The sequence below is a fragment of the Varroa destructor genome, unplaced genomic scaffold (genome assembly GCF_002443255.2).
Source record: "Varroa destructor unplaced genomic scaffold, Vdes_3.0 BEIS01000002.1, whole genome shotgun sequence".
Lineage (NCBI taxonomy): Eukaryota > Metazoa > Arthropoda > Arachnida > Mesostigmata > Varroidae > Varroa > Varroa destructor.
In genome coordinates this window covers 11,014,657-11,040,576 of record NW_019211455.1, presented here as the reverse complement: position 1 = coordinate 11,040,576, position 25,920 = coordinate 11,014,657, and the positions used below count along the sequence as shown (strand labels likewise).

Sequence of the window (25,920 nt, the reverse complement as noted above, 5' to 3'; positions counted from 1 at the left end):
AACGCCAAAAATAAAGATGATAAAAAAAATTGTTTGATTTAAAAAAACAGCAAAAAAGTATGCCATTGATCGGTCAGTGAGTTGACGATAGATACGGTAATTTTGGCTCCATAGCCTTGTGTCGACTAGGTATCTATTTTGTTTAGAACTATTAATTACTACAGATGCATAGCATTATTGAAGACTGAGAATGCTTCTCTGTATAGATTCGTTGAACTTAAATTTCTTTTAAGGACTAATACTATACTCGATAAACGGCCTAAAACAGACATATTTTTTTACTAATTAAAACAAATTCAACAACATGCCTAATATTTCGTACTACATTTAGATTAGTTGCCACCAATATTCTCATGTACGTAGTTATCCTCTGCACTCAGCAAATGCTCTTTAGCTGGAGCACCTATTTCAATGGACTTCATTTTAAATATCCTATACGATACTTCGATTTTCTACTGTGTAACGTTCCATCGCTGTCATCGTCGCACCCCTCTTCGACTCCTGGTATTTCATGATTTCTTTTTTGCCAATGGGCGCAACCATTCTCGACTCGTACCGCTACAAATTGGTTTTGTCCGTTTAGCGATTGAGTCGAACAAGTTGAGTTGAGGTTGTATCTCGTCTACATACGTTTAAAAAAGTACGAAGCCTCGTGGAGAAGCTCGCTGCGACTAAAGAAATATTAAGGTCGGCGTATCGTTTTTTTACTGTTGTCGCTGCGTTTCACAGCGACCGGCTATAGCACAAACGAAGACAAGGAGAAGGCTGTCGACGCTGAAGGTGCGGATGACGCGTACAACCAATCTGTTCGCTGCTGCTTCTGCCGCGGCCGCTACCAAGTAACACGGCCAAACGAACCACACGTCCGGCATCACTAGCACAACTAATGTGGCACCCGCAACCCTCGCCTCTTCTTTTACAACCACGAACATTGCAGACTTCGCAAGCTAAGTTTTTGTCGTTGACTACTGGCCGGGTTTGACGTTGTCGCCGTTGCTAGCTTCGATGCCGCATTGGCGGCGGGTCGCTGAAGAAAGTGGAACCGAAGACTTAGGTGCTGATAGCGAGTGGCACGGGACGAATAGGAACATGCGGCCATCAGGCGAAGTGAGCCCCATTTAAGCCGGATAGACAGAAAAGTAGAGAGCGAGGCAGAGGCATAAAAGTGAGAAGAGCCGGCGGCAATCGCAGAAATTACTGCCACCGCTGCTGTTGCTGCTACTGTAACAGAGTGAACGAAATGACGGCAAACGGTAGGCAAGTGGCAGCAGTTACCCCGAGAGGGAGAGACAAACGGGGCGGGAGAAGAAGCGGGTGAGCTGCGCCTTAGATACAATGTTAGTTGAGCTGAGTCGCTCGCGTATAAGGCTGTTCAGGCGATAGACGTTAGCCAGGAGCCTAGGCTAAAGTTTCCAACCTCATCCTATTCGAGACCCCAATGCTGCTTGCTAGTAGCAAGGCTGTATAGAAGCAGAGGCAAGACTATCCCTGCCAGCCGTAGTTGGTTACTTATACGCTACATAGCGTGCACACAGTGATGACGCTGAGGTGCGCATCGCAATGAAAGCTAACCACAGGAAGCATGACGTGCTTTGGGGATAGGAGCTGTCGAAAAAAGGATTTGGAGCAACGAGAGCAGCAAGTTGCGAGAAAAAGCTCATCATCAAGTCATGTCGAGACGGGCGGAAGGCTCAACGGGCAAGGGAAGGCAGAAGGCGTTAAAGGGAATGGGTGAAGTCCTGGGCGTTCTGGCACTAGCAGCAACTGTAGTTCCTTGGTTTCAACGGTGGCAGCGGGTCGGAAGGAACTGCGCACGACCGGAGGTTGGGTGTGAGCACGGAGTTCGGTTGCAGAGAGAACAGCGGTCGTCTGCTGGAAAAAGCTCTGTCCCTGTGACGAAGGATGGGCTACGTACGTAATATACGCAGGCACATGGGTGGAATACGACGAGATACGACTAGAGACGAAGACGAAAAAAAGGTACGAAAGAACATGGGGCGTCGCGCAGAGGGGAGGAAAAGCAAAATGACAAAAGCCCGAAGGACGTGGCTCTAGGGGCTCTAGGGGGTTCGTTGTAGAATGGGAGCTAAAAACAGAACGAAGTCGGGAGTGATGTTGCGGGGTAAAGCTAAGCAGGCAAAACGCAGCAGACACTGAGTGGGCTTGCTGACTGGGCGCTGCTAGCGCCAGCTAAGGACTAAGAAACGCGCTATGCCTGTGCCCGGCCGAAGGGTTGGGGACCGTCATGTCAATTTAAATAATTCACAGCGTGAACAACGTGCTGCATAACATGTTTGTCGGTCAGAGTGCATCAAAGCTGTAGAAATAGGACGGAGTAGGAAGGACCGGGAAAACGAGATAAAGGAGAGTGGGGTTTGGCTGAAACCATTCCTGCCATCGCTGACGCTGCCGTCAACGAACGGTGGTCTCGGCGCACCAGGGGGCGCACCGCAGCAGCGGGTACAGGATGCCCGGCAGCACGGACGAACGAAAATGAATAAAAGCACTGTTCTTGGCTACGGAGCCGACAAGAACAAGTCGAAAAAGAAAGAAAGCGCAGTACGAGTGAGTGAACGTCGAGGGGCCCAGCGGATCAAGGTGATAGGAGCATCGACAACTGGTATAGGCAGTACGTCGCGAACAGAACGCAACGGCAACGGTAATAGTAGGAGGAACGGTAGCAGCAGCCTTTATATATTGAGAGTGGATTCCGTGGAGGATAATCTCCACGAAGATGACAAGAAAAGACGGGGGAGCAGAGTAAGCGAACGATAAGAGGTTACGCCATTGAGGAAAGCTAGAACTATCATGCCCTTCGTTGGCTCGATGGGCCAAACGTAGGTAGGCGAACAGGACAACAGCAGTAGGTAGAACAACAGGAAAAGAAAAACTATCGGCTAGCTAACGCAAGTTAGTCATTGTATAGCGGTTTATAGGAGAAGTCTTTACACTGTTTCGTCGTTGTATATGTGCCTCTGTCCTAAAGGCGTACAACAGTCTATCTCTGCTATCGAGCGCTGCAATGCGCTCAATTGCAAATACATTAGTGAATAGCAACACACATATGTGTGCATTAGTATTTACACCTTGGAAAACGCATCGCCACTAGGCCGGCAATAATGTTATTGCAGTTGCTACCTATCGCTGAAAACAGGACCGCACTACATTGCGACGCGGTGAACCTAGGTAAGAACCCAGCATGGGCGCGACCAAGCGGCAGAAGAATAAACACCTCGAATGGGGGTAGGAAATATTTCCCCAGAGAACTCGAGTGCAGCAAGAAGACATGCAGCCGTATTGCTCAGAGAAGCGTATGAAATCCCCATTGTTACAACTGGCAGGATGGCCGTGAAGTGTTGTGTCTTTAATAGGAACGTTGCCCTGGGCGCGAAAGCTACTAGTTCATCGCTAGCGGATTTGTCGACGCATACTAACTTTAACAGTTCCTAGGAGCCGCAGAAGCAATTAATGGTGCCATCGGAAAATAGGGGCTGACAATCATGGTAGATATAAATACGGCACCAAAACTCAAATATTTTTGCGGGCCAATATATCTGGTGAGTGGAACGATTCTATTCCTTTTTTCCTTTCAGTCGTTCCCCAGCTCTGTTCGCTATTCCTATTGAGGGAGAGATGTCAAAGGAACGAAGGTAACGTCGAGGTCATTGTTATAGCTATGTTCAGACGATCCGGAAATCGGTGTAGGGACTAGAGTTCGTACTAGTGAGCGCTCCATGGAATTCAGTGTTATTATATACGTAAGATGTTAATGCGTTACCGTTTAAGCCGGTCATCGTTGGGGAAAGGAGAAAGCGACGGGATACGAAATAGATTGGCTTCATTTGTTCTTACCTTGGTTATCAGCTGCGTGTTTGGTTTGTGTGCTTCACATTTAATACAAGCAGCGACCCGCTTTCTAGTTGAAGTGTCAGTCAGCTCAACCGTTTATCTAAATTTCTGATGTTTGTGTGGGCCTGAGCACAAAGTTCCTGCAAAGCACAAATATTCTTCTCCTCGTCCTGAGCCAGGAACCGGTGGTTGAAGTGAAACCAAGAACTAACGCGGTATATACAAGGGCAAACAACGTCTGACACCATCGCATCAGCGATATGAGTTTGGACAGCGTTCCGAAACTGGAAGTGGCTTGTGACGATAAAGGCAAACACCACAGAGAGCATACAATGGCGAAGTGAGTCGCTGATATCATTGAGGCCAAGGGGCCTGCGGCCACACTGGGGTATGGTTGCAGGTGCTTCGGCCTCGACATTGATGACGACAAACCTGTAGAGACGAGTAAAAAAAAAAACAGAGGGCATGCGAATATGCTGCTGTAGCATTAAAGCAAAGGAAGGCTGTCGTCTTGTTCGCGCAAAAGAGCATACGCCAGGTGTATGCTTCAGATATCTGCGGCCTGATTGGGTCTAATCTGAGAAGCAGGAAAATGCGAAGGAAATCAAACATATCAGATATGCAAAGTTCTAGTGCTGGCAACGACATCGCATTCGGCACCGTCTTGCACTATGCGCATTTGTATCCCCTCTGGTTACGACCGATGCATGTTTTGATACACGCAAACATATCCACGACGTCCCTAGTGAGCAACGGGCTTTCGCTGCGGGGTTAAGATGCATGCATGGAGAAAGTCGAGACAGATCAAGATACGAGCATACATCTAATATAAACAAAGCGTGGAGTAACCGAAGATATTGAATGAGAACTTTACCATGCGCCGAAGGACAGGATGAAGGAGGAGAAAGAGGTTTACAGTGTGGTTATTACACGTCGTTTATACGCGCTATGACACTAACCAGCAGGCGCGAGTGTGAAGGCACTAACCATCTAGACCTGGATACGTGGGCCTTTGAGACGATCTGCAGACGGTGCTGTCAAGATACTAGTGTAATTGTGCTTTCTCATGGCATCCCCTAGGAGAGCTATGTCGAACTGTGAACGTGATACGGTGATTATAAACAATGAGCCAACGAAACTGGACCTACAGTCTTACATAGAGTCTATATACTAACTTTAAACACTGTCGTTGCTTTGCACGCACGCGGACGCTACCCGCGTCCAATCGTAGCTCCATTAGACTCATAGCGGCAACCGAAGCAGCAATACGTGTTGCAGAAATCGTGTGAAGAAAAAAGAAGAACTATACGTATAGAACCTATGGCCGTAAACAGGCACGTCGCTAGCGCTAACGGAAAGCCCGTGGTTGTCGGTTCGACTGGCTGCACTGACGTGGTCCCATTCATCCTTAAAAAGAAAGACAAGTTCCCGGCTACTGGAAAGTGTCGAACGCAAAAGACGACGACAGCCGCCTCGGACAGCGCTTGGGAAGGCCGACATTCAGGCAAACAGGCGGGCAGGAATACACAGTTGTGGCTGAGCCAAAATAAAACAATAGCTTTTCGGCGGCGAGACTCTGCCGCCTCGCCTAGCTACATAAGTACCAGCCTGGAGAATAACAACAGGATAAACTATGAGGAAGAGACACACAGAAAACAGATGCAAAAAGCGGAATGGAGGCACAGTTAGAGAAGAGTCTGACGAAATGCAAGAAAATAAAGTCATAGTGAAGAAAGCGAGTGAACGACGGAAGATTCCGCAGCCGCTGCTGTTGCCAGCCGCATATTTTCTGCATGGAGTTCGCCGCTTGCCGGCTGCCGCTGCCACGCTAGTGGCCAGCGACAGCTGTAATGGTAAGGGCGCAAGAAACCATGGGCGTATATAAACGATTGATAAGAAAACGCCGTTCAAGCGTGAATTCGTTGAGGTTGTAGCAGCAACGACAGCCGACGGCTGCACAATGAAGGAAAGCCTCGGCTTTTTAAAGTAGACGAGCGACAGCAACGGTGGATGCCGGATACAAGTCTAGCTAGGAAGCGAGTGACAATTCGGGTTTCATTTTTTAACCATACTTGTATATATAAATGAGTTCGAGGCACACGGCCGGGACTTTGAAAAGAAAGAGTGGAAAAACGGCAGTAGCGTGAGCTAGCAGAACAATCGACGTGAGGAGAATAACAGACCAGTAGTGGAGTGCACGAGAGGTACTTCTTGAAAAATAATATATAATAGTGGTGATCTGAAGTCATAGCAATCAAGTGGATGTCGACATATGCAAAAACGTAAATGCGGAAGTGGTATTTTACTAAAGGAAATTGCTATGTCAATAGATACAAAAGGGACCAAGATATTTGTAACTGTATTGTCACTCTACCTTCTTCTTTTTCATTACTTCTTATTTTTATAATTGTATATATTCCCAACGTGGGTAAAGATCCAGATAAGTACGGATACTATATTGCATGTTGGGTTTTTGACTTTAGGATTCATTGTTCGATGTTCAACGGTCATTTCGAAAAGCTCCCCCGTTAAAAGGTACTTAATGATGAAAACGACATGTTTTACCTTGCGGATTTAAGCTCCTGATTCCAATTCAAGAGCGCTAGTGTGTACGCCGCTAGGGAACATCTCGAGATCGTTCTGTTTGTATTTGTGTATACGTGGCTTGAGCCACCTAACTTCAGAAACCTGTCAACTGTTCGGTTAAAGTTACTATTCTTCAAGGAAGTAGCTCGTTTCGCTTTTGTACCGCAAAGTTAGTTGTTCGACTCGACGTATTAATGTAATCATTAAAAAAATGCCCCTGTTCCAAGTATTCTTTTGGGACTACATCGCAATTAGACATATCTGCTCTGATTCATCATTTGCATATAAGTTATGAAACTATGTACTAGTCACGATCTTTGACTTAGCCCCTATCCACCATCAAGGCCGTAAATGAGCAACAGCTATAAGTGGGCACAGAGGCCTAACGAAAACATTATAATGACAAAATTGATAATATACTTACGCACTTAGTATCTGCTACAAATGTTTACTGTTAAGAAGTTCTAGTATATGGTACCAATTAACGAATACAGATTCAAGCGTTCGCAAAACAACGCTTCATAGAACCTTTCGTCTTACTTTTATTTTGACTGATATTTACACTGTGATATGGCCAAGGTCAAACGTCTATCAGTAATGTCTATCAGTCACGAGCACACAGATTCAGCTTGCACAATGAGACAACGATTAGCAGTGCACTTTGCCGACGTATACCGATAAATACCCACCGTAAGCAAGCGTCTGCGAAACGATTGCGCTATAAAAGCTAGCTGGTACAAGCAACGATATCCATGTACACAGACGTACGCCCATACCTTAGAGTAAATCTAAAATTTCTCCATGGTATTTTTCGAATGATACACTGCGCAGACTATGAACACCGTTTAACGTCAATGAGTTCTACTACGTAGCCAAAAACCGCAAGTAGTAAACCGTGCGCAACAGAGCGAAGTTGTGCGAAACTATTACACACATTGTTTATTCGGTCTATCCAACGGCTTACAATGAACTTATTACAACTTAAAGTAAAAACCGATCTAAGCAAAAGGCAGGGAGCTGCCCCCAAAGCCAATTGACTTCCATTAAAATATAGATAGACACAAGCGTTCGTAAAGCATTTACTTCCATCTGTTGTTCGCGGTTGTTGTAGCTGAGCGAAGAAATGAAGGGGTAGCGGACAGAGCGATGCCCGTACACGGAGCCCGTCTAAAAGCAAGCTGCTGGAAACGACGGTGTAGAAGAAGATCTTTTCACCGCTATGTTGGCATAGAATTCATCCTTCTTTGTGTGAACCGGTAAGAATAGCTGCTAGTGTGACTGTTGTATACAGATAAGAATGGCCAATCGATCTAGGCTTAGCGAACTGGCTTCAGAACAAATTGATCAAAAACTTCGAACGCACTTTCTTCTTGCTTGAGCAGACGGCAGGTGCAAGGAACAAATACAATAATCCCGTCAGTCTTCCTAGCCAACAAACCTTTTCTCGGAAGGACAGTTTATCGAGCTACACGTCAGCCTTCACTTACCTCATTGTTTATATGTGACACTGCTCTAGATTGTTTTTCCTACGGAGTCTTCTATAAGATGCGTCCTCTTAACTAATTTGTACACTTATTTACAATTTTATAGTCTTAAAACCGTTCATCATCACAATAAGAAGTGTTCGTCATTTGTCAGGCGGTTTGACAATCCGTTAGGTAATGATTTACGGTTCTTTCCGGAGGAAACAATTAGACACATCGACTCATTTTAAAATCTCCTTAGAACCGTAATAACAATTTCTTAGTTAATGTATCTTGCATTGATCTAAAAGGTTGGTAATTTAAAAGGCTCGAATCCTGCAGATAAGCGGTATAAAAAAAATTTAATTAAAGAAAACTAAAGGACAACTTGTAGTTGAACAGAGTGTTTCTACCTTAGGACCTTCGAAGGCACTTGGAAGCGATTCGTATAAAGTCTTGTTAGTCAAAGGTTCGTCAACCACCTTCAAACAACTGGAAATTCACTAACCTTATCTCATCGCATCCAGATTCTCGGCTAATTTAAATTGAAAACACGATGTAATAATGTAATACTTAATGTAATACTTTTTCGAAGCGTATCCTTCTGTCATTAATTAACATATGTCTGGAAGGGATCCCATAGCCGTAAAGCAGCTACGTTTCACACATCCGTTTCAGACTGAGAGTATTGATGAAACGAATACTTACTTTCCCTCTCGACGTCGGAAGGTTCGTTGACGTAAAGCCCCGAAAATACCTCAGTGCTCTTGTCACCAATCTCGATCGCTTTAATTTCCTCGACATCACGAATGCTCCGACTTAACGATCGTGGCATTCGACCTCGGTCACGCCGGTCTGGCCGGAGGCCATCGCAAGTTGGAGGCTGCATTTCCAACAAGAATGATCCAATTTTTAGGTCCGTATTCAATTGAACAACAGTAATGAGCAAAATAAAGGTCGACTCAACCGTTTGAGAAAAAAGTCAGCATGTTTTCTTACCAGTTTTTGCTTGGTTATATATATATATATATATATATATATTGAAGTACAATCATTGTCTCGCATCTGTTCCTGTAATAAACTATGATGCATATGTGTATTAACTCCATTTTTTGCTACAACTGATTTTGGTAATTGACTTTTCGGATAGAGTAGCCCTGATGCAACCGCAAGTTCTTTTTCCTCTCTTATAAGCACGACAAATCGTCAGGTTTAGTCTTTTTTTTCAGTTGAATTCGGCTGCCGCTGCAAAAGGCTCATTATTTCCATTCACCCATTCACTGTACAAGCATATGTATGTTGAGGAGCTTCCTATCGTTGTTCTATTGACATCAGTAATCTTATCCGTCTCACTGCTTTTACAAACTCACGTCATGCCAACGGCCTCCGCCTCCCCAGAACATCTGTTTCGCTTTCCGATCTCTTTCTCCGTTTTTGGCTCCCTTAATTTCTGGGTCTATCTCGGCCTGGAGCTTTCGCACAGCAGCGTCTATTCCGCCTCATGCTCTTATCCTCTCTCGTAATCCCTTTAGGATGGCCAATTTATAGCATCTTCATCTTCTGATATAAGTCGCTAGTGCGTCTAGCTGCGATAGATAGCATACTTAGCCCCTTGTCTTGATACGGCAATCAGCTTCTACTGCTGTTAGACTCTTGACTGTGGCCCTGTGTTGTGCCGTTACTGTGTGCACGCGTATGTGTGTTTCTACGCGCCATTGTTGTTGGTCAGCCCAGCCTCCCATTGTTGCTTGACAGGCCATCGAAAAGGTGGCTTTTGTTTGTGTCGGGTGTAATAGACGCGAGGGCAGCAAGGAGGCTTGAGGCAGAGCTTGGCGAAGTCGGGTACATGACTGGAAATTTTCTGGTTAGGTTAAACCTTACTGTTGCTACGACACTGAGACAGGATCTGACGCCGAAGCTAAGTCTAGAAACGGTATCTTAGTCCTAGCTGCAGACAGGGTTCTAGCTAAACTGCTCCGTCATCTTTTGTACAACAGTAGATGCCGTCTGCTTGCTGTTTCCTGCTTACTGCTCCTCAATTAGCGCGACCGATGAATTGATACGTTCTTTGACCTTTCCGTAATTTGTTTTATAGCCCTCTTTGTGCCGTTCTGTATGTATCCGTCTGTACTCGTTATTTTAACGGCGACTTCAAAAAGTCCTTGTCAGTTAGCGTAAGTGTTGCTCTTGGCCCGTTACCTCTCTACGAGTTACATATATAAATGTATTCATAAGGAACTTGCATCAGGAACCAGGTGCACACGCACGTTAGTACCATATCTATCTGCCTAATAATAGTTTCGTCGCTCACTTAAAAACACAAATTATTTTACCAGCAGAATGGCTTCAGCTGAAACCAGTAGCTGATAATCAGTTCATGCCTTCATTTAAAAGATGGCGTTTTTCAAAACCACAACGATTAGTTTCACGGCTTAACCAGTCCTGACCACAGCCAATCAATGAAACGGATGGTCGAATACAAATGAAGGCCTTGCAAATGGGGACATACATATGTGTGTGCCTGTCTGCCGGCGGTAAAGATAGCATTCTGCATGCTCATATATTTTGACTAGCCATGACCTATGTTTACACATATATATATAAATATAATGAGCTCTCATTATACATCACTGTTTCATTCGATAGTATTTTAATAGCAGGCGTATGTACTGATCAATAGATTACTGTTGGCTGGAACGTTCTGTTCACAGTAGTAGCGAACAGGAATTGATGAACATAACACCCTGTGACTATAGCGGTAGGTTACGTCGGTATCACGTTGATAATACGTTGGACCTGCCTGACGCCGCCTAATCAGCAAAGCGAGAGCTCCCGCTGTCGTGCCTTACGGCCAAAGGATGACAAGAACTCACCTCCATTTCTTGGGTAGTGCTCCCCCGAAGCCATTTTAGGCAAAAGGCGTCATCTGTAACCGGTGCAAGGATCACTCCTACTGAGGATAACCGTTTCAGACTCTGATTGTAGCTTGCCCAAACTGTGAGTTGTCCTAATCATTGCATTCAGACGCGCAAAACAAGCAGGAGTAAGGGGGAACGCATATACGAAACTTACGCGTCCGGTACAAGTAATGCTTAGTTTTAATTTATCATTTGAGCAGAGTGTGTGCTTAGCGTTTTCGTATCTCCAAGTGTTTAGATGAAACTTACCACATCGTCACAACCGCCTGATGGCTTGTGGCAGAGTCGGACGTGGCACTGATAATAAACAGATTTCGTGTAAGGAAACTTGTGAGCAAGGAACGTCGACGTTGCTTTTGAAGTTCCGTCGCTATACTCGAAGCCGGGCATAATCTCTTTGTCGATTGGGCACCTGCACATTGCAATTAACTAGAAGTTAATTTCTTAACTTACTCGGTTAGCACCTAGTTCGTGACTTTGCAAGGTAATTTACTGACATCACATGGAATACAGAATAGTTGACTCGAATAACACCTGTATAGGGAAAATAGTAAATGCTATGGCTAGTGTATAGCTGAAGCTAGGTATTTTGTTTTTTATTACAGGGTCGTATAAAATGTAAATGTAACGTGATGTGAAGGTTGACTTATACTGATTTGTGCAACACATAGAGCTAGTTATAAACATTTTATAAAAGAGAAATGATCCTTCCAAAGTTATCGTGTAGTGATCGATTCGGAGTCACAGAGTATAAACCGTCTTTATAGCTGGATGCTACCTTAGTGGCAAATGTTAAAGACGCCCATAGTATACGGCAGGGTACAATAGGCACATATCAAAGAGTTCCAAGTATTTCAGTTCTTCAACAATTATGAGTCAAGACAAATGTACAACTATGGTTCGGTGAGTGATCATCAACTTCCGTTACCAGTGATGCTTCGACAAAGACAATTGAGCCCTGTTTTACTCACCCTTCGTTATTTACGAGGGGTTGAGCGCCCCAGTTGAAGCCATCTCGCACCACGCAATTCGTGACACGGATTCCGTACATCGCTACGAGAATACAGACAAACAGTCGTGGCAAAAACATTAATGTTAGTAAATTTGGCCACGCATGTTGTGCCACCTAGCGGATTGTAGTCGGCGCATCCGCTGTTAGTAAAAACGAACTATGCACATAAAGATAAACGCCAAGCGAAGTATTAGAAAAAAAAGACAATATGGCGCCACAAAGTGCTCTAAAACACACTCGATGTATACAAGATGAATCAAATCTAAATCGCCGATCTGATGCAAGCGGTAAGAAGATAGCGTTTCCGCGGAGTTTCAATCTTTGTTGGACCTGTCGCGTTTGACAGTCTATTCCATACTTTATTTTTTTTGACAATTTTTTCCAGTGAAACTTAACTTGACCCGATTCATACTTAGGTAAAGTTCATTTGATTATATAAGTACGTTGGCAGACAAACGCGAAAATGGCATGAAACCTAACTATACACGGGTACCGAGTATCAAGGTATACTGAAGAAATTATTCACTGTTTAATAATTAGTAGAGTTCGGCTTACAATTGGGTTCGATGCCGACTGACAATGTGAGGGGATCTCCGATTTTGACGTTCTCTGCCACAACCTGCTTTTCTGAATTTCCAACGTAGATTCTCATGTGGACGTCAGGTCGTTCGGCCTTATCAACGGCTCTTGCCTCAAACGCACTAAAAAATAGTCTATCAGTCGTTTTTCGGGCGCACTTTAATTTGGTTCAGGTTAAACTATAAATCACAAGTTTCGCAGGCGTCCACCTGTGCTGGTTCCTGATTGTGGATATGGCGGAATATAATGGAATAGTTGTTACTTTGCCCTATGTCATCGTTATATGTGCTATTCAATATTTATTATTTAAAATGGGTTACACAAAAGTATTGCCCAATTTCATAGCTTATTTGAAGAACATTTATTCTTAATGGCTCCGAATAACAGTCGCAATTTAGTTAACTCTCATTTAATTTAATAATACCCATTTAATTGAAAAAAAATGTTACTTATATCATCTAGGTAGCCAAGCACCATTACTGATTTGTCGACATTTTAAATAATAGTAAAAATTTATTCACGGTTATTATAATATGAAGAGCTACAACATAAATAAATACTTACCCAGGTCATCTTGTACAATAATAATAAGAAATTTATGTACTTTTCCCAAGACAAGTTGTAGTCTGAACTGCTCTGGCTTGATCAAGCCCCTGGACCACTTTTGAAAAGGAACCCGCGCTAATTGGATATAATTACAGGCTGGTTGCTTAGTTGGATACCTCGTAAAAATTTAGCGTCCTCGAAGCCCTAGTCTGCCATGCCATCTCAATCCGCACATTGGTACTTCGTAGACATACTAGAAGAAAATGATATCGATTCTTTCTTGTTTTTTTTTTCAATAAGTTTATCTACGTTCACACTTACTTAAGTACACAGCGTAGAGCACAGCGACAAACATACGCGCGTATATTTGCAACAAATGGCTTCACGTGTACGAAAGATATCATTAGGATATTAGGAGTTTTCTTCTCTACGTAAATAAGGACGGTACAAAAAAATGCATATATGTTCAGTGTATAACAATAGTGATAACGAATAATTGAGGTCTTTTTAATCGCAGGTTCTTTGTTACGCCATGGTGAAACGAAAGGATTCATGTGAAGTCGTTACATCGACGTAAAACTCACTATGTATGATTGTGAAGTGTATGGTATTTGCAGCGTATGTGAAACCCTTTTCCGCGACTGGTGACGACTTTCCTGTGAGGCTCAATGATAACAGTGTTAAAATATTCGACGCCGCCCCTGACATCAGTACTCATCGTGTTGCAGCTACGTAACGGCAGCTTGTAAACCTACGAGAAAAAAAAGGAGAAATGCAAATTTGTCCTAATCTCCCCTATTGAACGTTTGAAAGAAAACGTGCAAATCGTGAATTGCTCACTCAGTAAATAGTCCTGTTTATAGGAGTAGTGCTTATAGACAAAACAATAACATTCTAATTTATCTTCTAAATATAACATCGTACAATTCTTACGCCGGATTATTTGAGGATACCGGTCAGTCACGGGTTGGTTATAAAACCTTCACGCTTATTAGTTTGCTCTCCGACTCACCAAGCTGTCGCTTATTCCCTTACTGTACTGCATCATGCACGACGAATTCGTCGATAAGCCCTTTGGATAGATCATTCCGTTGAAATTTCGAGTTCCTCGAAGCTGAATTGTGATAGCATCGGGGTCACATTCGACCTCAATGTTCCTCGAACTAGTTTTCTGTGAACGGTCGTGCGCCTTCAAGGCTGTCTGCAGGAACACTGAAGGCTCTTCAGCTACAGAGCCTTCATCTACGCATAAAGCGGCTCTCACCTAAAGTGCAGCGAAGTTATACAACAACTTGGGTTAGCTTATTTTATAATTATTTTACCTATTTGTTACCTCTAATTATGTGCTTTGAACAGAGCTCAACAGGTTTGCTTTTCTATTCGCACAGAGATCTTATTAGCCACACCTAAAAATACTATACAATTACAGCCATAGATACAACAATCACACATAAAAATCCTATACGACTATAACTATATATATCCTGTACGAACTGTGACGAAGCGGTAACGATGAAGACGGCAATCCAACGTTAATTCTGGGACCAGAGGTCGCATGCTTTTCCGTTTCCGTCTGATCCCTAACTCAAATCGTTTGGGCGCAATAGAAGAAAAATTATTATCGGCACTCAACTCAGCTGGTTAACTTTCGTTCGAAAATATATAGTTGCCCTCACAAACTGCAAGCCGATTTGGAAAGCGACACAGATCTCGTCATGAATTGTTTCAGGGTATTTCCATCGGAGTGGATTGAATAAAAAATGGGTCTCAACTTATCCGATGCACAATATTTTAGAGAGCAGCGATTTGACTTGTCCTTGCTAATTCAAGTTATTAAAAACACACTACGAAATATGAATTATAGTCCCAGTGTGATTGAGCTTGTAATTAAACAAATTCTGTAGCATTACGACTTAACTTCCAGAACCATGACCTTATTTGTCCAGACTCCCAGCAAAAGGCACTCTAGTAAATAATAAAAGAACGGCGTTCAAACCACCCACGAGAAAACGAAGCGAAGGTTACCGGATTGATACTTTCGAATATTAAGTCTTCATTCTCGCGACTAGAACCTGACTTGCCAATTGCAAACGCTCCGCGTTTCTCGGCATGGCCTCGTTTTAGATTTTCTCTGATTTGAGCTACAGATATGAGACGGATATTTGAATGTATGACTAGTTTATATCCCCTATGGATATATTCATTCTTGTATCGTTCATAGCAGCAATAATTTTTGCTAACAGCCACCGTAGCTTCGAACACGATTTCGATATTACGACCCTTTGGAAACAAGTTGTCCATGTTTTTAAAACTACGTACGACAAAATCAAAACTAATACTGGCTGCTGCGCAAAAACTACAAGTTGTATAAAAGTAATGAGGTAAAACTTTTTATACTATCCTAGCATTGATCCCTAACGCAGAACAGTATTTAGAAAATATATAAACGTAATTTCTCGGTTGTACGAAGTAGTATAAGGATATAGTATAAAAATATATTTGCTCTTAATTGAAGTTGTGAAGCTGAAGTGTGACTTTTATATACTGTTCACGAACGAACGAACGAACGAAACGATGTCTTCCTACCTATCAAAAACTACAAAATACAGGCGAGAAGCTCCTAATATTCGAACGACGTTTTTCTTCATAATCACAGGAACTCTTAACTAACCAGCTTTAAACTGCTAAACGCCATATTCACTCCAAAAATATATGAGATGTTCGCCAGATATTCTGCTTAAATCAACTTTATCCTTTGATTAGCGTAGATAATTACTCTTAATCAAAGCAGCAATATTGCCAAAGTCCTCGAAGGTCTTTTGACAGATAGTGCAAAAACTATAATTTGAGTAAGCTCATAGGAAAGTTATTCCTACACTAACCAAAAGCAATCCCTGAATGAATAAGTTATGACGTAATTTTTTTCCTTTCGCTTGCATGAAATGGGAAGGGTTACGTCTCCGTGATAGGTCAGGTATTTACCCGCTGTTCCTACTGGCCCGTTGTGGACAAAATTCGAACTCGGGCGTAAGCGGACCGTTGCGTGCTGGGGGCAGCTGGGGGGAAAGCCTAACTGTGACATCGACTATAAGACTCGAAAGATACAAAGGTACCCTCAAAAACAAGTCGATGGTATTTACGCTCGATATATTTCAATATTATTACCCTTTTGTTTTATCAAAACACAAGTAATTTGGGTGAGTTTCTTAACTTGAGTCACTTTGCAGTGAACCCGTAGTCCGTATCATAGCAAATACGAGATCCCTTGTTTTTATTTTTGCCTTAATAAAGTAATAAAAATAATTGCACGCATACGAATATTCCTTATTCCCAAATAACCAGTGGCAAACTAACACTCTTTTATTATAAACACAGAGCATTTAAGAAGGCTGGTCCTATTATGTTTAACTAAATCATATCACACTGATATTTGAAAGAAGTGATTAACTGTGACTATCCTAGCTCAGGGACTTGAATTACCCGCATATAGGGGTAAATGCCGAGGTCATCTATAATTCAATTATATTGGAATATGTAATTTATAAGAAATTATTTTCATATCGACTCCAAGCATGTTACCTATAGCTGGAGCGTTATTTAGACCCTGGCCTGGTCATTCTTGATAGGCTTTACAATGACTATATGGATACATGAGAACTAGCTTTGATTTTTAAACTAGATTCATTTTTCAAAAAAAAAAAACTTACTTATAATATTCATAAGCGGGCTCTGTAAGCCGAAGACATAACCAAGTTAAATAAGCTAGCGAAAGTTTAAATGAAGGAGCATACCAGAAGGAGGGCTAGCCTCATAATTGATGAATACCTAACCTTGCGATTCACTGGGCATGTTCTTGGTACGTTTTTGATCGTAGCTTTTTTTTTGCACGACATCATCAACACCCACAAAATGTACATAAACAAAACTCCTTATACGAATGCCAACGAGGGTCCGATACCGACTTTTCGCTGGCGATCCACCGGAACGCGTGAGAATTCTCTATTGTGTCGTAATTCTGTATAGTAAAGGACTTTTATGCCATCCATTCAGCAGCGTTATCTGGGCTGGGCAATACCCATAAAAACGTCATAATCGTCTTTTGCGTTTGCCGACGTTTTTCTGTTGTTTCTCTTATTGCTGCTGCTGTGTGTGTATATATATCGGATTCAGTCGAACCGGAGGAAGACTTATCGGAACGTCTAATTGCATTTGAAGGCCACACCGCCGTATATGCCACTTCTCTTATTAGCGGCTGCTTCTGTACGAGAATACTGGCGACTTCGAAGGAACCGTCAAACCCACGTAAGAATTACAACGAATTTATAAAGTGATCGTTTTAAGGACGCCCAGAATTGTGTACGGAGTTGATTTGCCCCGTTTTAGCTAGATTAGCTACTCTGTTGACCAAGTCAATCTGATTGATTAGTAACTGATTGAAGATCGAAATTAGGTCAACTATCTGAGAAACAAATGGTCCAAAGATAAACAAGTCGTAAACCGAAACTAATGGGGTATATTTATGACTGCTTATAGCTTTTTAATAGCTAGGTTACATAGCACAAGCTGTCGGAGGTACTGAACGTATGCACTCACCGTATAAATTATAATATATATATAAGTCTAAGGCAGATTTAGCGATTGGAATTGACTTAGTATAATTAATAACATAGCATATGTCTAACTAATGACGTGAACGTCTTAGTTAAAGTTATATTACTGTGATTAATGTCAACCTTGGGTTACGCAGTTTTATCAAGCAAGTTTAATGTCATTGAAGTTTGTTCTTACCCGGCTGGTTTGTAAAGATAATACTTATTTTGTATGAAACTAATATGATATGGCATAAACATAGGGTCTATAAAAACACGCTTCATAGAGCGAATAGTCTTTCTTCATACTTTAGCCCAAGAAGGCACTTTATTTGAGTGTGCCATAGATAAAAAAGAAAACGGGATTTGCATCGTTTATGTTAATGATGTTATTAAATAAGCGGTAGTTATTGTAAAAAAAAATCAATATTATTCATATTTGCTAAATGTTACACAACGATCGTGAAGATCGTACTTCAACATTTAAGTCTACTACGTGGTAAATATATAGTTCTAGTATGTTAATTAGCCAATTAGCTACAAATACACCTATTTAAACACGCATTTAAAACTGTAAAAACATTCTGCTGTAGGTCAATGTGTGGGACAAGTAAACGGTTCATATAAACAAAGCTCAACGGTAATGTGCATTGAAATATGCTGAAGTCATCAGAAAAAAGTTTTAAGACGCCACGGGTAGTAAATCAGCAGAAAATGCGATTTGTTAGCGCACCCTTTACTCTACACTGTAACATATAAAATGCTTGAAAAAAATATCAAAAATTAATTTTAACAAAAAAAACTTATCCCAAGCAATGGGGTTGCTGCCCATTACTTGATCTTATTATTAGAACAAATTCCTGCCAAGTATCACTTATCGACTCAAACAATAGGCCAGTATGCGTGACTAATAAATATAATGAAATGACAACCTGCTACCATAAATAGACATAAGTACCCATTATATGTAAATTATCAACACAAGTTCGTTTGTAAAAGCTTAAGCCTATTGGCAGCGTTACGCACACTAAAACCTTATTTCTAATGCCCCGATGAGGACTATTTAGATTCATCGCGAGTAAGCGCGTCAACAATATTTGAGCAAGTCGAATGCGACTACATACAGGGATTATATTGGAACTGATTTGAAGCAATAATCTGAGAAAATTTTTGATCACTCAGACCCCATCTAAGACCTCCGTTTATGGATCTGGCCCTCTGGCCATATCGTCGCCGCGCCAAATGTTTTACGATGCGGTAGGGCTTCCATAACTTGTATTCGATTCTGCTAACTAATGCTGATGAAGTAACGTTTGGATCCGAGGTTTACTGCAACTAAACCTCGATCATTAATTACAATCATCTTTATCTACACAGAAGTAGAGTCTGCCATATCTACCACTGACGCAATGCATTCTGGCTAATTTCGTAGATGCAATACCATTATTGCTAGCCGACCAAATGACAGCCACAATAGAATAAGTGTTAAGTAAAAAAACAAACAAATCTTCTTTTCTTATCGTCTTGACTATAAGAATAACAGGTCGATCAAGTTCCATGCCCATTGCCTCATGAGCTTTTTACTTACTAATCAGGATTCGCATTTTTTGCTCAGTGGCGCAGTTCCGCACCTCCCCAGAACAACTGTTCATATTAATAGCACTACTAATAAGCCTCTCTATGTAACTATTGCCGCTGCCTGCCCTGGTAGCTTCGGAGGACTGCACGAAAGGCAACATAAGACAATCGCAAGCAGTAGCGACGAATGGCCTTCGCATTATGTCGCGTCATGACCGTCACCAGGAGCATTTCCTGCATCACTTGCTCCCTAGGACATCGTTGAATCTACGCTGTACTAGTGGGCAGGCAAGGGCCAAGCATATGTTCGCATCGCGTATAGTATATGCGAATTTTAACTATGGCTGTTTTTGTCTTATATTAAATTGTAGCAGTGTAATCACAATAGTCGCCCAGGGGATACAAGCAAGACCCCGTCTAAGATACAGTCAACCAGGATCAATGAAGACAGACAAACGTAGTCGCGTGGGAGCTGCTCAAGCAGATTTTGTATTTCAATAGATGTGGCCGCATTTAGCTATTTGTCGGCGGCTATTGAGTTAGCAAATGGCTGACAATTCGTCTTGTTCTTCTTGAGCTGAACAGCTGGCTTAGCTCCGTGCATCAAAGCTGCCCAAGCTAAGAAGAAGACGTCGGAAACAACGAGGACAACAACAAAAATATTCATAAATACTACTCTACCTCGGAGACAGGACCAGTAAGAAGTTTGCATACAATTTCCGGGTCAGTAGTATTCTCGCTTGGGAACAGTGTAAATGTCCCGTATATATATGAATACATTTTCAATACGTCTACTAATTTATTGAGACGTCTAAAAATCCGAATACTATCAGCATTAGCAAAACAGCGCAGCTCTATGCGCTCGTTGATAACGGACAGACGAAAAGTAGAACGTGGTAAGGGCTGGCTGTACGATAGGCAATTTTAAACAATACAACTATCTATATTCACTGTTGAGTAAATTAATGCTAATTTGTTTTAAGTTAATTACCCCTCCGCAGTGCATATATGTCACCGATAGGAACCTGAAGTATTGGGGTGAAGCATCATTTCTGCGTTCATGAATTTCTGTTGTTTTGTGATGAATTTAGTTTGTAGAACTGTGTTGTAGGTATAAGCTATGTTATGGTGCTCCGTGCGTAACAAAATATGAATTCTCATAGTATTTTATACAAAAAGAAAAGAATGGGGCGAAAGTAGGTTTACAGTTTTGCAAAAGCAGGTTTACAGTTGAATTGGAAATAAGTACATTAATAGGTACTCATTTTCAGAAACCGTATGAACATACTGGATATGTGTTTATTATTGTGCACAATTCACTGCGACATATATTGCCGTATTCAAACTACTGAACATTTGTAAATTGCGCAGAATTTCCTATCTAAGGTATTATCGGTCTCCTGGAATGGTTTATCTACCGATATAAACACCGTCCTTATATCACCATATATCAAATATACACAGCCAATAATAAAATTAAAAAACAACGCGCAACAAGAGCTAAGCCAGTACGTAATATGCATACGTGCAAGGGCAACACTGATCCACGGGACTGAAAAATTTTCTGCATTTTCTCTGAATTTGGGGGTAGATTTGTGCTCGCATATATCATGTTCTTTTCGTCATTTTCTCCGGTCCTTCTCATCTAGCAACTGCAAATGATTATAATTGCGGGTATATTTTCTCTATTAATTTATGCTTACTCCCAAAAAAGGTAGTTATTTTATACAGTGTAGGAACTGGAAGTTTCGATTTGGAAAATCATAAATGGATACTGGACGCGGTTTGAAGAGATAAAGCTTTTGGGCGCAAAGTAAGATTAAGCGTTGAGATAAGGTCGAACATCGCGGATGCACGTTAAAAAAAAGAATAACAACGATGACCTATATAGTGACGTATACCTGAGCCGGTACGTGTACTTGACAAGCATCTTTGACAGTAGTCACTTTAAGCATTTACGTGACTAGGTAGATGGCACTCCTACAATAGTAGCAATCGTCGTCGTGATCACGTCTTGCGTGACAAGTAACTTTTAAAATACCGAATCCCATTGCCGTTTTAACTGCGAGCTTATTTCTACTTTTACATTCTACCTGCTCAATATACGCTCATGCACGGAAATGGCCATTTTGTGGTGTGTAGGAAAGTTGTTTACCTGAAAGATGTTTTACTTGTGGTTATTCTGTCCGGTCTGTCAACTGCTTCGTTTTATTCACTGTCTGTATCCAGAAATGGCTCCTTTTTACTCACGCAGTCATGATGCTATATTACATTCTCACTTGTATTTCTCCTTTGCTAAATGTTGTATACTCCAACGACAACTCGTTAACGAACCCTGCCTTAGATAGATCGATCCCGTAAGAGTTGTGGGCGTTCTTCACTAATCATAATAGATACGTAATTGCTACGGTGTTGGTAACAGGTCATATAAAATCCCGAAGAATTGTAGCTTTTGAATGCAAACGCGTGAAGGTACGCGTATCTCATAGCTGTAAGGCTGATGATGATAACAACCATGAAGGCTTATCGCGCGTAGTTGGTTCTATGTCCATTGCAGAATCTTGTTTTCTTTACACACAGAAACTCCATGGTATATTGCTATCAGAAAATAACAAAGCATTTGTTGTTATCGTTACGCTTGAAACATGATCAAAGGATCTGCAAAGCAGCAGTTTAAAAGCGGGAGGCAGTCGAGTTACCATTACGGACCCTTTGGGTTTTTTGTATCGATTGACCATCAACTATCGGTTAAACGAGGGATAGCCATCATTTGTTCACGCCTGGTTTCGAACTAAGTCCAGCCCATGCGTTTCGAAGTCACCTGGTTGTGTATATCAATACACCACCGCACCGTACGAGGGCATATTATCGAAATATATGAGTCCATTTAAAAGGACTTATCAACCCATCGTGCATTACATACAAATTCAAAACTATATTTTCAACTATACACCATAAGCTTTCGATATAAATAGTTATATTACGTAGACAGATAAAAAAAACAAGAATTCAGATATTTATTTGTCACTAAATCGACCACTTTGCAACCGCTATATGAAAGTGCCTTGAACTACCAAAAATAGGTAAGTTAGTCAAGTGGCAAACTATTGTCAAGAAACTGTACGGAACTTCGAAGGGCAAAGACAACTGTGTTTATTAACTGTATCATACTAAACTCTATAACTAACTACTCATACGCCTCGAGTATATAAGTCTGTCAATCATACGTATTTGTATTATAAATAGTCACTAACGTCACATATTAATATACTTGTTGAATGGAAGCTAGCTACAAGCCGTACGTCTCGATCCAAGGTCATTTGTGTGCAGTACAGCTCTTCCATATGAGCGAATACAGTGGTAAACCGCACCATGCGAGGGCTAATTTTGTCCTACTACTGTCCTACCTCGTGCCTCCTCCTTTGGTTTAATAGGAATTAAAATTACCGGTCTAGGTTATTATACAGGATTACCGTTCGTACTATTACCAGCGGCCACGACGCAGCATGTACATATGTATATCTGAATGGTAACCATAACGTAAATCAGTTTTAGGCATCCACACTGCGGTCATTGTGTGACATACCCTGAGTTCGATTTCACGATATATTACTACTTTGGCTGTTTCAACGAACTTAACCTGTTTCGGTCTAAACTTGTACGTGTGATGGTTAGAACAGCAATAAAATTGAAATACTTCAAAAAATCATCAATACAAAATTGGATTCGAGTTCCCACCTTGACAACTTTCAAACTCGCCGCAAAAACTTACGGAGAAGCCTCTTTTTGCCCAACAAACCACGAATTGGACGAATGGAATCTGTCGGGTAGACCGAATACTAGCTTAAGTCAATTACTACTCGTGTAGAAATTATAATGAACAGGTGTGATATTGCCAGAAGCCACAGATCGGCTCAACTCTGTGTTACCTCGCGTAGAAACCTCACCGCGCGTAGAGTTACTGCTGCTGCTGCTGTTTCGGTCACTTTTTCTGATAACGCGACCTACGCAAGTGGCAGGCAGTCGAATACTAGTGGACTTACGCGTCTGACGTCTGTTACTTCAGCTCGGTTTGCCCACACCCACGACTGCGGTCAGCGTCGTGCAGTTTACACCATTTTGTCTACAGCCTTGAGAATTCCTCGTAAGAGCAGCGCAACGCTCCTGTTCACAATCGAATTCGATGACTGAATATTGTGGGGCCAACCTCTGTTGGATAGAACAAGTAGTCACCGAGCTGTGGCAATGAACGTGGTTCGCACGTTAGCCAACTAAGGGACGGATGCTTCTGCCATGTTCTTTCGCCGTATACCAATTTCGGGCAAACCCGCGCAAATTCCGCGCGAACGACCGCCACTGCAATGGCGGCCGAATCAACGAAACGACGCTCGTTCTAACTACAATGGCTGAACTGAATCGTGTTGACCGACGATGAATCAGAGGCATCAACTCGACGCCAGCATGGCGTGCGTCTGCCACTGACAAATCTCCTCTGTACGTATACGAAATAAGAATGGACGGACATTAGTAGTATATTGTAGGGATCGTTAGAGAAGGATGGAAGCAAATGCCGGTTCACAAGGATAACCAAGAGCCAACTGTGCAAGGAAAATTTAGGCTGTTGTTCAGGTCGGCTCCCTTTAGCACGGCTGTTTAATGTTTGTGGTTAGAAAAGTGACGACAGACTTATTATTCGTATGCAAGGTGGAAATATGTATCGTCTGCAAATATTGTGTCGCTGCTATTTGATAGAGTTACCTTTCTACACGGAACCGACGTAAAATATAAACATTGATTTGACGAGTAATTGGGTTTAGTACTCGTACTCTCTCTTGGCAGGAGTATTATATAATACAAAAGCTGAGAGGCAACACATAGTAGGATATTTTGTTTCAACCTGATCCGTTTCATTAGGAAATCAATTCGCTTATTGCTACTGTAAAAGGCACCACCACCTTCACGATGCCAGATTCTACAGAGAGGTGCCATAACAACAAAATGCTCCTACGATCAAAGGCCAATATTTCACAAATGACGGCGTATGATAAAAGGTAAACTGCTATTCGTTCTGTCAGAAGCCTCCAACTGGGGAGGGATATGGGAGTCGTCTCTCGGTTAGCCACTAGAGCAAACGGTCCACTCTGTGGCAGCCTTCTAGATTGGCTCTCGAAGCAAATAAACAATAGCTATCCTACCTAATGCACCTTTTTTCTTGAAGTCGATCGTTGCTGTCGAAACATCCGATTTTCAACTTATCCTAATATTTATAGAATCTATTGGACTAATAGTGCAGCTCCCCAGACTCGTGGCTGGCATTGCTATTAACTTTAACATGGTCCAAAAAACAAAAGTACATCTAAAAGTTGGTGTCTCCAACCTGCGGCGCTGGCTCGTTCTCTCTACATACATATATATATATATATATATATGCGAGCAACGACAACAGCAAAACTAATGCTTTATAATTTTATGGTCATTTCTTAAAGCTCATTGAGTGTGTCCCTCGTGGTACTCGATTGCCCTTACTCACCAAAAGGCATAGCAGGAAAAGGCAGGCCATCCTGCCGGCCACTGTCGCCGTCCGATTGTCACTTTTACACTTGTATCCTGCACTAATCCGTTCCTTAACCGACTCGTACCCTCTAGTTATATCTATCTATATGAACGTCACGTGTTGTGAACCGCATCAACATCAACAAGAGGCACCGACCTTCTGCCATTTAATGGTACGTTGTTTTGTGCGTCGTATTATTGGTACGGCGATTGCACTCACGCATAACTATCAGGCCGAACGTTGGTGCTTCCGCGCCGTCACACAACTGAATACAGTCTACCGTTGGTGCTATGCATTCGTCTGTCTCGACTACGAACACTATCTGGCCTGTTTCGTCAGCCGCGATAGCGGTAGCGTCGACTGAGCCAGCTCCTGCTCCTCACCCATAGACTACGCTTCGCTGGGTCTACGATACGAAGATATGCAGCGACAACTTCGACGCTGCTGCAACAGTAACAAAAAGCGACACCTGCAACTCCCGTCACGGCAAAGCAAGCCACCCCCTGTTGTCTCTACTGGGTCTTCTGTTAGTCACTTCGCTTGGCTGGTGCTCACTAGTCGCTGCATCGCCCATCGACGTCGGCCTCCGCGCACTTCGCTACGGCTGATCGCTACGCGATGGTGCCGGTGGCTTCCGCGCGCGATACTCATGGACGCTGCGGTGAGAGCAGCACTCTTCTAGTGGCACCAATGGTACCGAACGATTGCTAGCAAAAAAGGACCAGGATCTTGGCGATGCACGATGGACTGTAAATCCTAAACGTCGTCGTCGCATTAGTAGTGAGACGTCGACTTGACTTTGCATAAGGGAGACGTTTTCCGACGACATTGCAACCTGTACACGGCCTGCAGCTGCAGAAATAACGCGCATGGTGCCGTTAAAAGGGATTTGCGACGACTCAGCTGGGTGTCGACGCTGCTATTGTTTTTGCCACCGTTGCTATCCGGTGACGAAGTGACAGTTTCTTATCGCTAGTGCGCGTCGACTGTGACACACAAGCAGCATAAGAAATTCTCTCTAAACGAACCAGAGTTTAGCTCTGACTGGGTCCAGCAATGGTCGGTAACTCCAAAGAGATGACTGTGACAACAATAACATCAGTACCAGCGGTGCTAATTGTATTTCACAGCAACGCAAGCGCTCGGCTCATTTGCGCAGGGCAGCGAAAAGCCAGCTCAGGCCAACGATTTAAAGTAGAGTTCACCTAATGAGAAATGCGGCTGCCAAGCCGCATAGGCTTCACGG

General features: G+C 42.4%; 1 protein-coding gene across 7 annotated transcripts in view; it reads right to left on the bottom strand.

The window, feature by feature from the left end:
* LOC111244091 (cuticlin-1-like) overlaps positions 1–25,314 on the bottom strand; it is a 64,738-nt gene extending 39,424 nt beyond the window's left edge. For 3 of the 7 annotated variants that reach the window (XM_086981182.1, XM_086981181.1, XM_086981180.1), the window contains exons 1-7: positions 14,448–14,525; positions 13,966–14,217; positions 13,538–13,704; positions 12,384–12,529; positions 11,788–11,869; positions 11,066–11,228; positions 8,607–8,781 (exon numbers count right to left, since the gene is read on the bottom strand). In XM_086981182.1, the coding sequence (XP_086837308.1) occupies positions 8,607–8,781; positions 11,066–11,228; positions 11,788–11,869; positions 12,384–12,529; positions 13,538–13,704; positions 13,966–14,217; positions 14,448–14,510 (1,048 nt within the window). In that variant the 5' untranslated portion in view covers positions 14,511–14,525. The other 4 variants (XM_086981178.1, XM_086981179.1, XM_086981185.1 and 1 more) reach the window with 4 other exon arrangements.
* Positions 25,315–25,920: the final 606 nt, after the last annotated feature.